Below are 12207 nucleotides of genomic sequence, written 5' to 3' on the forward strand. Positions count from 1 at the left end.
GACCCAATTCGGACAACCTCTTTCTAATAACGAAAACAACAAGCCGTTTGCTTAGCCTTTTTTTTTTTTTTTTTTTTTTTTTTTTTGCGGCTCGTGCCACATTGGATGTGGGATTGGGGGTTTCCTAGGGCGGCGGTAAGGGAGCACAGAAAAGAAAAGAAAATAAAAATAAAAATGAAATACAAACAGCAGAAATCCTGCTCTCGGTATTTGGAGGACGGCTTGGAGAGCAAACGGCACCCTCACTGGAAAGCATTCTCTGCAGAGCCAGCCAAGATGAAGAACCTTGTTTCGCTCGTGTGCGGCCTGGCGCTGTTCCAGATGACTCTGGCTGGTGCCAGCGTCCCCGGATTCTTTTCTCGCCTCTTGACCACAAACCAGCAACTTGATGTGGAACAGGTCCGTCGGGAACTCGGTAGTCTTGTTTCCGACGCCACCCTCATCTTTGGACCGGATGATGAAAAGTAGGGCGAGGCTACGGCTCGGTATTAGCAACTTTTCTATGCCGCAGATCCAGGTGGGTGTGACAAAGTCGGCCTGGCTGCAGGGGCGGAATGTACGTCGGCCACGGACGCCAGGAGGGCCTGTACGGCATGGTCAGCGACGACGTGGTCCGGCTCAGCGTGGTGCTGGGCAACCGCGCGGCCGTCAGAGTCGGCGAGGGCAGCCACGTGGATCTGCTCTGGGCATCATGAGGGGCGCGGGCCACAACACTGGCATCGTCACTAGCTTCGAGCTCAACGCATCTACCCGCGCGGACCCGACACCCGGCACTACCGCAACTACGTCTGGCGGGGCGACAAGTTTCGAGGCCGTCTACGACCCGCCCAACCGCTTTCGTTACTGTAACCCTCATAATCGTCGAGCAGTGGGGCTGTACTTTTGGCTGTTGGGTTGGCTTTTTCATGTATGGGATGTGATGGGAACTGGAGGGGTGGGTGGGTGGTGTCAGTCTGTTGATACTTTTGCCCAGTCATGTTTAATTCACATATGTGAGAACTATAATAGCTTCTATAATAGCCTTTGTAGAGTTTGTTTTCGGCCGGTGTATTCCCACAGCGACACCGGAGAATGTGCCGTCGCGGACGACTCCAAACCGATACCGACGCAAAAAAAGCCCTCCTAACAAAAGTCCATAGAGCAACGAGCTCTTCCCCCCACGTGGGTTGGTTGGGACATCTGCACTTGGACTTTTTTGTGGCCTCTTTTTTTTTTTTTCTCTCCTTCACAAACCTACTGTGAAAACAGACTGTGCTCTTTCCGAGCGGTCCAAACTCTCGACAGATCCCGGGCGTTTGCGTGATTTTAGAAAAAAAGAAACAAAAAAGAAAAGGACGGACGACGCTAGACACAGCCACCCCAATCTGGCCGAGCGTAAACGACGTCCTAGTTCGCATCCGGCAAAAGTCAAACACTGTTTGAACTTGGATGCGTTTACCTTGATTAGTCGTGAACACTGCTAATCTGTGGAATTTCCCTCTTCTAGAACAAAAAAGAAGAAAAAAAAGATTGCTTGCCATTAACTGACTCTACTGTGATAACGACTGATGAGAAATATCTGGCGTCCTTCAAGATAAAAAAAAAAAAGCTGAACGGTTTTGGGGGGTATGATAAATATACATAACTACCTAAACAAGGTAGACAGACATCTTTGCGTGCGACATTATCATTATCTATATCTTCGTAGGGAATGTACAAATGAAAGAAAAAAGATAAAACCTGGACAAAAGAGAGAGAAAAAGAAACCTGCTAAGCATTCCCCAATTTCACCAAGATCCTCAAACCCACCGTAAGCCAGACGACGCAGATAAGCAGCAGCGGGCTGAGGTCGTCGTGGCTCAGATTCCAGAACAAGAAGCCCAAGCAACCAATCACCGCCAAGACCGTGATCACGACCGTCGGGGCATAGCTGAAGGGACGGCGGCGAGGTGGAGTGCGGACGTTCATAGTTGTTGTGTCGTGTCTGTAAATGCCGCTCCTTTTTTTTTTTTTTTTTTTTTTTTTTTTTTAAAAAAAAAAAAAAGATTGTTATGATGTTGATTTTATGATGATGAAGATGCCGCTGTGCCTGTGCCTGTGCCGTGTCTCGAGACCGCTGCCGGGCTTTCTGTTTTTGTTGTAGTAAATCTCCCGTCTTGTGCAGGAATTTCTGGGTGACCGAGGCGTCATAATAGATCTTGTCTTGGGGTCTGCCGAAAGTCGACGCTATACAATACGCCGTTGGACGTCGTAGACGGATGATTGCTCTTGTTGTCGATGTCGCATTATACACTCTGAACGGCTTGGCTTTGTGACCCAAACTGCAAAGAAAACTATCGAGGGGTTGTTGTTCTTTGATACCAAAACCCGGTCGAGCTTTTTCGGGGCGTGGTAGATTTTCCCCAATGCTACAGTACAAAGTCAAGAAAATAAGCCAAATAAATAAAAACTCCCCATTGACTTGACAGAAACTTCTTCATAGCGCCATGGTGGAAGAACGATTAAATCTTTTTATCTTTTGTGCGGACCTAGTGCGCTTGGGGAACGGGATAGCATCTGTTTTAGCTGATAAGCCCATTCTCGGGGCCGGGAAAAGAGGCGACTAGGGGCCCCAAAAGTCGTCATCAAAAAAAGGGGGGTTGCCTAATATCGCAATCGGATGGGCGCCCCCGCCAGAAATCAAAAAAGGAACCCGTAGTGGGATCACGTGGGAGCTGAAATCCCCCTATGACGAGCATGTACATGGCCAAGATTTCTCTTGGCGTTAGATCTGGTTTGAAGAGAATAAAAAATTTATATAAAAATAAAAAAAAAAAAAACAAAAAGGCCTTGTCGGTGCTCAGATGGTTCCTGCTCAGCCGCTTGTTCCAAGGCTTTGCTAAGTTGGTCCTGGGCCGCAACCGAGCTGAGTTTTGACAGGTCGTGGCTGTGCCTTGCAAGGATGAGATGAAAACTAGTCTAGGCGGTTTTTTTTGAGACCCTAGCAATTACCCATCCCAAGATTGAATCTCGTATCAATAAATATGTAGTTTGCCCGAGATCGACCAGATGCTCATTCATTCACCTGTTCTCTAGGAATTGCTTTGACCTGAACTATGGCTCTCTGGCCTCAACCAACATATGCCAGCACAAGAGTTGCAATGCTAGAATCATTATGCATTATAGACCCCTTGAAAAACTCAAGCTGACAAAGGGATATAAACAAGAAAGTAGGTTCTGACATATGAATATACATCACAGGAAAAATGAAAAGGGGGAAAAAAAAAAGAGTGAAACATTGTTAGTAAAGATAAAGAAGCTGATTGAAACAACAGACCTGTCAGTCATTCCGAAGATCTTTTTTTTTTCTTTTTCCAAAACAAAAAGAAAAGAAATCCTGTTTTCTCCAAAAAGACCTCAGATGAAACATGATTGGACGTTATATGCAATGTCATCAACTCCGCCTTCGTCCCTTAATCCTCCCATGTCTCAAACCCGTCGCCATATGGATTCCACTCTTGGCCCGGATAGCTGGTGGCGCTCATCTTGGGCACCGTGGTCTCTTCCTCCTTCTTGATTGGTGGCGGGTCCTCCTGGATGAAGACGGGGATCTTCTCCTCCAGGTCCCGAAGAAGCATCTTTCGCTTTGCCTCTTCGTACTGCTCCGCCGATGTCGCCCGGATCGTCGCCTTGCGTCCCAGCTCACCCTTGCTCCCACCAACCCCGTTGTTGTCGGAGCCACCATTGACCGTCAGGTGACCGGTCGTCGTCCCTCCGACTTTTCTAATCTCCTCGTCTGTAGGCGAAGGCGGCTCGGACGACTGTGGCTGTATCACCGTGGCGCTGCTGCTCTGCGAAGGTGGCGAGGCGTTCTGCGCCCGCAGCTGATCCTGCTGTTGTGCCTGCAGATCGGTGGAACGCACCGGCGGACCAACAGGCTGAGGAATCGGCGGGGAGGCGGATTGCGACACGGGCGGTGAGTATACAACGTGCGGTGGTGGAGAGGCAGCCTGTGATGCAGGTGGTGAATATACCACGTGCGGCGGCGGTGAGGCTGCCTGAGACGCCGTGGGCCCAGCCTTTACCATGGGCGGGCGAGAGGAATGGGTGTTGGGCTGCATACGCGGTGAAGTATCGTAAATGTTTTCAACTTGGCCCTGCGCGTAGCGCTGGTTGGCCTGCTGTGAGTTGATGTTGGCCATTTTAGCGTGCTGCTCTGGAATGGGCGATGTCTCGGCCGAAGAAATGACTGGCCCCGCCGTCTGACCACCGCCTCCACTGCTTCCTGCGCCACTTGTCATGCGGGATACTTCGTTGGTGGACGCAAAACCACCAGCCGGGTGAACCGACGACACCTGGCTGATCATGCTGTTTTGACGCTGGAGATCAGCGTCGTTGAGATGCTGCATCGACTGCTGGTGATGTAGCTGCTGCTGTTGCTGGGCAGTCCCTTCTGGTATCGTTCCCATGGGGCCTTGCTGGGGCAGAGGTGGGTTGGGCATAGCCCTAGCTGCAGGATTGACGGGCGAGAAGGTCGTGGCACGGGCCGACTCAGGCAGCGGGTAGCTGTGAGGAGATCCAGGATGCATTATGTGCGGCAAAGGTGGCGAAGTGGTCTGGGGTTGAGCCGGATCTGGTGATTGAGTAGGAGTCGGCCGCCCAGACCCAGGCTGACCAACAGCTTGCACAGCGCCTGGGTATACCACGTTGGGTGCCGGGCTGGGTGATGGACTCGGCGTGTGGCTATGCTGCTGCGGGTATTGATGCTGTTGCTGCTGCTGCTGCATGTGTTGCTGCTGGGGCGCGTTGAAAGCCGCTGAGCCCGGAGCAGGCGAGCCATGCTGGGAGCCTTGTTGAGACCCAGGTTGAGGCGGACTGAATTGTCCCCCTTGAGTTGGCGGTGTCGACCCGACAAAACCGCCCATGGTTATGAAGTTTCCTCCCGATGTTGGTGGGGTGGTGGTCTGGCCGAGGTATTGCTGCTGGCCCTGCTGGCCAGGGACGCCTTGCTGAACATTGAAGTGTTGTGGCTGCGGTTGTTGCATGGTCAACTGCTGAGGCTGCCCGATTCCCTGGTTAAATGCAGAGCTCACTTGCAGTGGATACTGGGGCTGCTGTCCCTGCTCCTGTTGCATCTGCTGTTGCGCCAGCTGTTGCAGTTGTTGTTGGTTTACAAACTGTTGCTCGTGACTCTGCATGCCCATATACCTAGGGCCCTGGGTCGTGTTGAAGCCTTGGCCCTGCATACTCTGCATAACCATCTGGTAATTACCAGGTTGTTGATACTGCTGAGGCTGAGCTTGTTGTTGCTGCTGCTGCTGCTGCTGCTGCTGCTGTTGCCCAAGCGGCGGAGTCGATGAGCTACTCCACTGTTGCTGTTGCTGCTGAGGTGGCGTGTGTTGAGGGCTTTGGAAAGCTGGATGACCGACATACTGGTTAGGAGACGAGCCATGAGAGACAAGGTACGGCGAGCCACTGTGCTGCAACATTCTGCCTTCGCTGCGAACAGTCGCGTATCCAGCAGGGATCCCAACGGGTGCGTAAATGGGCTCATTGTTTTGCGGCTGGCTCGCGGAGCCCTGCTTGTGCTGATTGGAAGAAGCGTCTTGTTGCGCCTGCACCAATTTACGATTGGACTTGAACAGCGGCTCAGGTACAGCTCCAGGAGAGTAGAATGGAGCCCCCGGTAGTGGTGGTGACTGGGCAAAGCCAGCAGCAGTGTTGGGGATACCAGAAATCTGGGCCTGCGAGGTCGGGACGCCTGGCTGCAGCTGCGAGTGTTGACCCATACGCATGCCACCCTGAGCTTGGGCGTCCTCTGGGACCTGTAATTGTTCTTGCTGCTGACCTTGAGCTGTAGGTTGCTGGTTCATCTGGTTTTGGTTGGCAGGAGCGCCAACAGGAGGAGACTGTTGAGCACCTTGCGACGACGGCTGCTGCTGGTGCTGAGCCGCGCTGTTCAGGCCGTTGATGGGCTGTCCGTACATGGTCGGTGGGCCTTTATCGCCATACTGGGGGCCACCAGGCGGCGGCCCAAGCCTCACCGGCTGTGCCTCGGCAGGTACCGGCTCCTCGTGCTTCAATGACTTCATGTTGAATAACCCTAGGCCGCTCTTCTTCTTCTCCGTCTTTTTATCTGCCTTCTTGTCGACTTTTTGTTCCTGCCGCTGCTGGGGCCCACCCGAGCCCACGTTGGCAAGAGGCGCAGCGAGCTTGTTGAAGAATCTCGATGCGCTGCTCTGATGCTCCGTCGGTGCACCCGAGGTATTTGAAGGCCGGCGCCCTCCCTGGGCCGGTGCCTGGTTGTTGTAGGTCTGCCATGGTATCGCCGGTGATTCTTCTGGCAAGGCCTGGGGCTTCTGTTGTTGGCCCTGCATTCCCTCAGACGGACCTTGGCCCAAGTTGAGTTGACCCATTTGGCTTACAAGACCAGGGCTGGTATGGGGAGACGTAGAAGGGTTTTGTGCCTGGTCGGCGAGTCCCGGACTAGGAAGCGGCGATGTCGTCGTCCTCGCCGGAGCCTGCGAGCTTTGTGTCCCGGGTACAGCAGTCGTTCCAGGCGGCATAGAAACGCCTGCTGGCTGGAAAGCAGGACTTCCGTGCTGTCCCAGCGACGCAGACGGCGTAGAGACACGCCTGACATGCGGCGAGGCATGGGGAACCAGCTGGGGACTGTGCTGTGCTGAGGATACCGACGATCGACGACGGTCGTGCTTAGACCTAGGCGGTGTTCCCGCGCGCTCCGTGCTTCCAAGGTTGTTTTGACTCTGGCCGAGCGGTGGCGATCCCAGGGGCTTGTGTTCCGGGTGCTGGGATGCGGCCACATTTGCAAAGGGTTGATTCAGTCCTGCCGATTGGTCAACTGAGCCTCCGGGAGGCAGCATCTGGGATGGTAGCGTGCGATGATCAGGCGACTGACCACGAATTAGAATCTGCTGGGCAGGCTGGAACTGCTGTTGTAATTGAGCGTTGCCTGCCAGCGAGCCAGGTGCAGCTTGACCCTGAGCACCGGACGCCAGCCACTGCGAACCGTTAGCCCCGGCCATGGGAGGAGAATGGGCCGGGGTCACGTTGGCGGATGCCTGCTGGTTTTGATTAGGCTGTGGCGAGCCATTACTACCAAGCGGCCAGTGAGTAGTAGTCTGCCCTGGTGGGCCTTGCGGAACCGGGGGTGAAGAGCCCGGGACTCCTGTTTGAGCCTGTTGCTGCGGTTGTAGTGTGGGAACCAGGGTCATAGACGGTGGCTGACCAGGCATGCCGGGACGTGGCCGCATCTGTATCTCCATGCCCGGAGGTATAGGCATCATTACCAATCGACCGTCCGGGCCAGGGACTAGGACCATGCGCTGGGTGTGCTGCGGTTGCGGTGCCCCGGGAGGGCCAGGTTGCACCACCATAGGGGGCTGCCCCGGCTGTTGCTGAATCAGGAATGGCTGGCCTGGGACCGGCATGCCACGGCCAAGCTGGATGGGAACTGGTTGGCCTGGCTGAGGCCCGTTGGGGGGAGCCGAACCACCCATACCTGTCTGACTGAGAGGAGTCATCTGACTTTGATCAGCCTGCGACTTTGATTCCTTGCCTTTGCCAGCCTTGATGCCAAATAGACCGCTCAGGAAAGCCGAGGTGCTAGAAACTCTCTTGGCACTACGCTCGGATTCTGCGATGGATGGCGCGCCTGTTTTTGTTCTAGGAGGCGGCCCAAGGTTCATGGACTCAACATCCGAGGACTGCTGCGCTGGCATGTTGGATGCAGATGTGAAAGGTCTCGAGTTCGCGGTGTCGCTGCGTTTTCTGGTCGCAGGCCCCTGTGTCCCAATCAGTGCGGGATGTGCACTGAGGCCAATACGGGGTTGGGCGCCAGGTTGCTGGTCAGCCTTCGCAGACTCTTGCTTGTTAGACAGTCCAGTCAGGGCAGCTGCCCCTGGGGGTGGCTGGCCGGGCGGCCCGGAGCCGAGAGCCGTCATGTTGGACTGCTGTTGACCACTGCTCAATGGTGCGCCGGCAGTCACAGGACGCAAGCCTTGTCCAAATTGGTTCTGGTTCCCGGACTGTTCCTCCATGACTGGGTTGAGGCCATGCGACGAGCTGGGAGGCTGCTGCTGTGGCTGCCTTGGAGGTTTGGAATCCGTGATAGTGTTGAGGAGGCCAGACAGTTTGTTTGATAGGCTTTGCTTCTGGCTGGGCTGTGGAGCACCTCCCTGAGAAGCTGCAGCTGCCATTCCGTTGGGGCGTGCATCTGACATCGATGGCCTCCCAGGGACGGCAGCATTTGGTCCTCCAGGCTGCTGCGGGCCCGTCTGCGGTGCTTGCGCCGACTGCAGGCCGTTGCCATTGCGCCCAAACGTTGTTGACTTCACGGGTGAGGACACGAGTTGCTCCCCCGGAGCTTCTCCATCAGCCTCGATCTGCTCTCCAGCTTTCTTGTCGCCCCGCAATGCCAGCCACGAGCCACGGTTCTTCTTCTTACCGGGCATTCCGTCGTAGCTAGGAGCAAGGGATACGTTATCCGGATTCCTCCTATTCTGGTCTACGCTCAGCCGTCCTGCGGAGGGAGTATTGCCAGGCGCTGCATTCGCCGACATCGTCATTGCCTTTTCATGGTTGAATCTGCTTCGAAGCTTTCCCAATAAGCTCCCGTTTGACTCCACCGACTCGTTCGTCTGCGTCCGCGTGATGCCATTGGGGTCGAATATCGGTTTTGGAGGCTCAAGTGGGGACATCTCATCGAAGCGCTGCTGCTGCTGCTGCTGCTGCTGCTGGCTGACACCCAGTCCCGCGGCCGGGTGGCCAGTCTGGATTTTGTTTGCTTTCCTTCCTGGAGTGCCCATAGAGCCAGCCGGAGAGTCCTTTTCGTCGTCACGACGATATTCTGGAGAGCTTGGTGGTGACGAAGATACCCTACTCGATGCGCCCGTCTCCTTGTCGAGGGCATACTGGTCACCCATGTTGAGCTGAGATTGGCGGGGGCGCACGGCTCGCAGCGGCTCCATCGGTTTTGTTTCTTGGAGCGTCCACCCGGACCCTGCTGTGGGAGGCGTATGCAAGTGTTTTCCATTGCCGGCGGGAATCGGTGGGCTAAATCCCGTCTGGTTCCGGACGGGCGGAGATGTATGCTTGTTTGCATTGTAGTCGTTGACATTCGTACTCTCAGCGGTAACCTTCTGGGTATGGGGTTGGGGAGCGGGCTGAGATTTGGGTTGCTGTTGTAGAAGTCTGCCAAAAGACTTGCCGGGTTGCGCCTTCGCTTCGACAGGGCTGTCCACCTGCCACCCATGCTCTACATACCGTCCTGGTTGGCCGACGGGCGACTTGACCTCAAAGTTACCGGAAGGAGCGACAGGTGTAAACGGGAAAACGGGCTTGCTCATGTGGATGGGCGTCTGTGTATAACTAAGTTGTGTGCTAGTACCGGGCTCAGGGTCCTGAGGGATCGGCGGGATGGGTATTTGCGAGAACAGCTCCTGATCCGACCGGGCACCGGGGTCAGGGCTGGGATCGGGGCTGCCACCAGCAATACCCTTGAAATCGTCGGATGATTTACTGAGCGACTTGCTAAATGTGGAAGTGCGACGAATCAGGGGCAACCCTACAAACGACGATTGACGACCGACATTTTCAGGGGACTCTTGCTGATATGCTTGTTGTGGTTGAAGTTGAAACTGTTGATTCTGGTATTGATGGAGATTTTGCTGTGGCGGCTGTTGTTGTTGCTGTTGCTGCTGTTGCTGCTGCTGCTGCTGCATTTGCAGCTGTTGGAGCTGATATTGTTGCTGAAGAAATTGCTGCTGAAGCATCTGCTGTTGCTGGGGAGTAAGCTGAACAAACTGGCCCTGCGCCTGAGGGAGGAACTGTTGCGGCTGGCCATATTGCTGATGATTCTGTTGTCGTTGTTGTTGCTGGTTTTGCTGCGGTAGAAAATATTGCTGCTGCTGACCCTGCTGCTGATGCTGCTGGTCTTGCTGACCCTGTTGCTTGTGACCAAAAATCATCGCGTTGGCCGACCCGCGCCGGGGCGTAACAATGCGCACTTGGCCCTTTGCTGGTGTGAGCTCTATGGATTGAGGCGTAACCAGAGTGAAGTGGTCGTCTCCGTCTTCGTCCCAGGTCGCGTCGGCAAAGTCAATTGTTGCCTCTTGACCATCACCCTCGCTCCGCTCCGGCTCCTCCTCGGGCCTGTCGCGGCCGTTGGGTGCCACGGCTGCGGCCCCCTCCAATACAAGGCCGTTTTCACGGGCGTCTTTGCCCAAAGGCTCCAGCCTAGCGCCCGTGATGTCAGGCGACAACGGCGCAAAGTCCGGTTTGTTGTTTTGCTCGCCTGCGTTGCGCGCAGGGGCCAGGGCGACGTTTAAGCTGGTCGATCTGGAGTCAAGTCTTGTGCGGGTTGCGCCAGGGTGGTTTCCGTCGCAATTTAGTCTGGCGAGATGCGCGTGCGGTGACAGTTGGAGATCTGGAGAAGAATTACCGGTAGCGCTGGAATCCAACGACGGCGGCAACTGTACGGGAACTAGTTCAGACGAGCAAGACCAGCCGGGCGCTGTCGTATATCTGTTGGTGTCAAATTGGTCTTGTTTAACAATGACGCCGCCGTCCGCCGTGGTGTCGTTGGTGGTTGCTTCTTGAGGCGGCGCAGCCAACGGGCGCAGCCGATGATGGAGTTGAGACAGCGACGTCGAGTCGTTTGCTCCCTTCCGCTGTGGGGATGGTGTCGATTGGGGCCCTTGTGCTGGAGATGTGACGACCGTGCTCCTAGCCCAGGCTGCAGCTGCAGCTGTATGTGGGCTGGTGGGCTGAGGTGGTGAATTAGACAATTGCGACGAGATGGGGGAGCTTGACAAGATACGGTCCAGCTTGTCGCGATCTTCAAGCCCTGTACTACTCAAACAGCTGCCAACATCCAAAAGCTCAGGCTTGGACATGACAACAAATACAGGCAAGCTTATGGACAAAAAAGATGAAAAATAAAACCGTCAGCCGACAAAGGGACCCCGACCCCCCAAGCTCGACTGCAAGCACCACACAGCAGGAGCGGACGCGGGATCCGGGGGGGGCTGCTCGCGAGTGGATCGATATCTTTTGGGGGCAGGGGGTGGTCAGGCTGACAAGCTCCAGTTTCTGTCGGCTGTGGCTGCGTGGTCCAGGACGATCCACCCACTTACAGAATGGCATTCCCCCAAGTGGATGCGGGTTTTCAACTACGGCCCGCCGTTGTGATGGTGATGTTCGCCGTCGGGACCAATGATGGGCGTGCATGGGCTTGTTGAGGTGGGTCGCTGGCGAGATGACTGCTCGCTCAGCGACAAGTTAACAAGCCGGCCCACGAGTTTCTGATCAATTTCCCCTCCCCAAGGCGAAAGAGGGCCAAAATTAGTTACTCCGTCGCCAGGATTCCCAGTGTTGGTAAGGATAATCGCTGGAGCCACCGGGTGCTGCCTAGGAATAACTGGATCGTCAATTGTTCGTATAGATAGATCCAGGCATATGGCGCAGCCCTAGCTAGGTTGTTTTTCCCTCCTTCTGTAGACGTTCCCTTGTCTGCTAGTATCGTGGCTGATTTCCTCAGTGGAGATGTGACCCTTGTTACATCAGGCCTTGGTAAAATACAATAGCCGATAGACTGCAGAAATGTGCTCGGCGAATCCACCATGGTAACACAAAGGCATGCTTTGTACGGTAGGCAACCAAATGTTCAATGTGGCGAGTGAGCTCGCCCCAATATTATTGCAGGAACTCTTCAATGAGTCAGCCGACTGCTGGTCAGAGCATGTTCAATGAGGTGAGCTACTTCTTCATTTAAATAAGTAGGCATTCTGCAAGGGAATGTTGAGAGACGGGTTAGCACAAGCGTTGAAGTGGTTTTTAGGCACCGGTAACGACTGGGTGCAGACAACACAAGCGGCCCACCAGAAGTTAGCTTCCTAAGCTTCCTTCCGTCTTACGGCCCATGTACACCCTCACCCAGCCTGACCTCTGCGCTCGCTGAGGTGGTTGGCAGACGATGACTTGCCGCGTTACATCGCCTACCCTCCCGTGCAGAGTCTCTAGCCGTCGTTGACTAAGGCCACCAATAATGACGTGCCCTGTACACCAGTTCATATGAGGGGGGGGCCAAAAATCAGGTCTTACATCAAAAGGCATGTCTCGTAAGACGTCGTTGTCGCGGCTATGCCCGTCTCCAGGTCTAGAACCGAAGCATAAATTAAGACTCAAATGCAGGTTTCGCTCGAGGGCATTTGCTGGTGCTTGTACAAC

General features: G+C 54.9%; 2 protein-coding genes across 2 annotated transcripts; one reads left to right on the plus strand and one right to left on the minus strand.

Moving 5' to 3' along the window:
• Window positions 1–276: 276 nt before the first annotated feature.
• Window positions 277–695, plus strand: PpBr36_09314 (uncharacterized protein; the record flags this gene model as incomplete). The annotated part of the gene is made up of 2 exons (XM_029896435.1): window positions 277–464; window positions 548–695. The coding sequence occupies 2 exons, from the start codon at window positions 277–279 to the stop codon at window positions 693–695; spliced, it is 336 nt and encodes a 111-aa protein (XP_029744910.1).
• A 2736-nt stretch (window positions 696–3431) lies between these two features.
• On the minus strand, window positions 3432–10874 carry PpBr36_09315 (uncharacterized protein; the record flags this gene model as incomplete). The annotated part of the gene is made up of 1 exon (XM_029896436.1): window positions 3432–10874. One exon carries the CDS (start codon window positions 10872–10874, stop codon window positions 3432–3434), a length of 7443 nt encoding a protein of 2480 aa, XP_029744729.1.
• Window positions 10875–12207: the final 1333 nt, after the last annotated feature.

Source organism: Pyricularia pennisetigena (genome assembly GCF_004337985.1).
Source record: "Pyricularia pennisetigena strain Br36 chromosome 7 map unlocalized Pyricularia_pennisetigena_Br36_Scf_8, whole genome shotgun sequence".
Taxonomy (NCBI): Eukaryota; Fungi; Ascomycota; class Sordariomycetes; order Magnaporthales; family Pyriculariaceae; genus Pyricularia; species Pyricularia pennisetigena.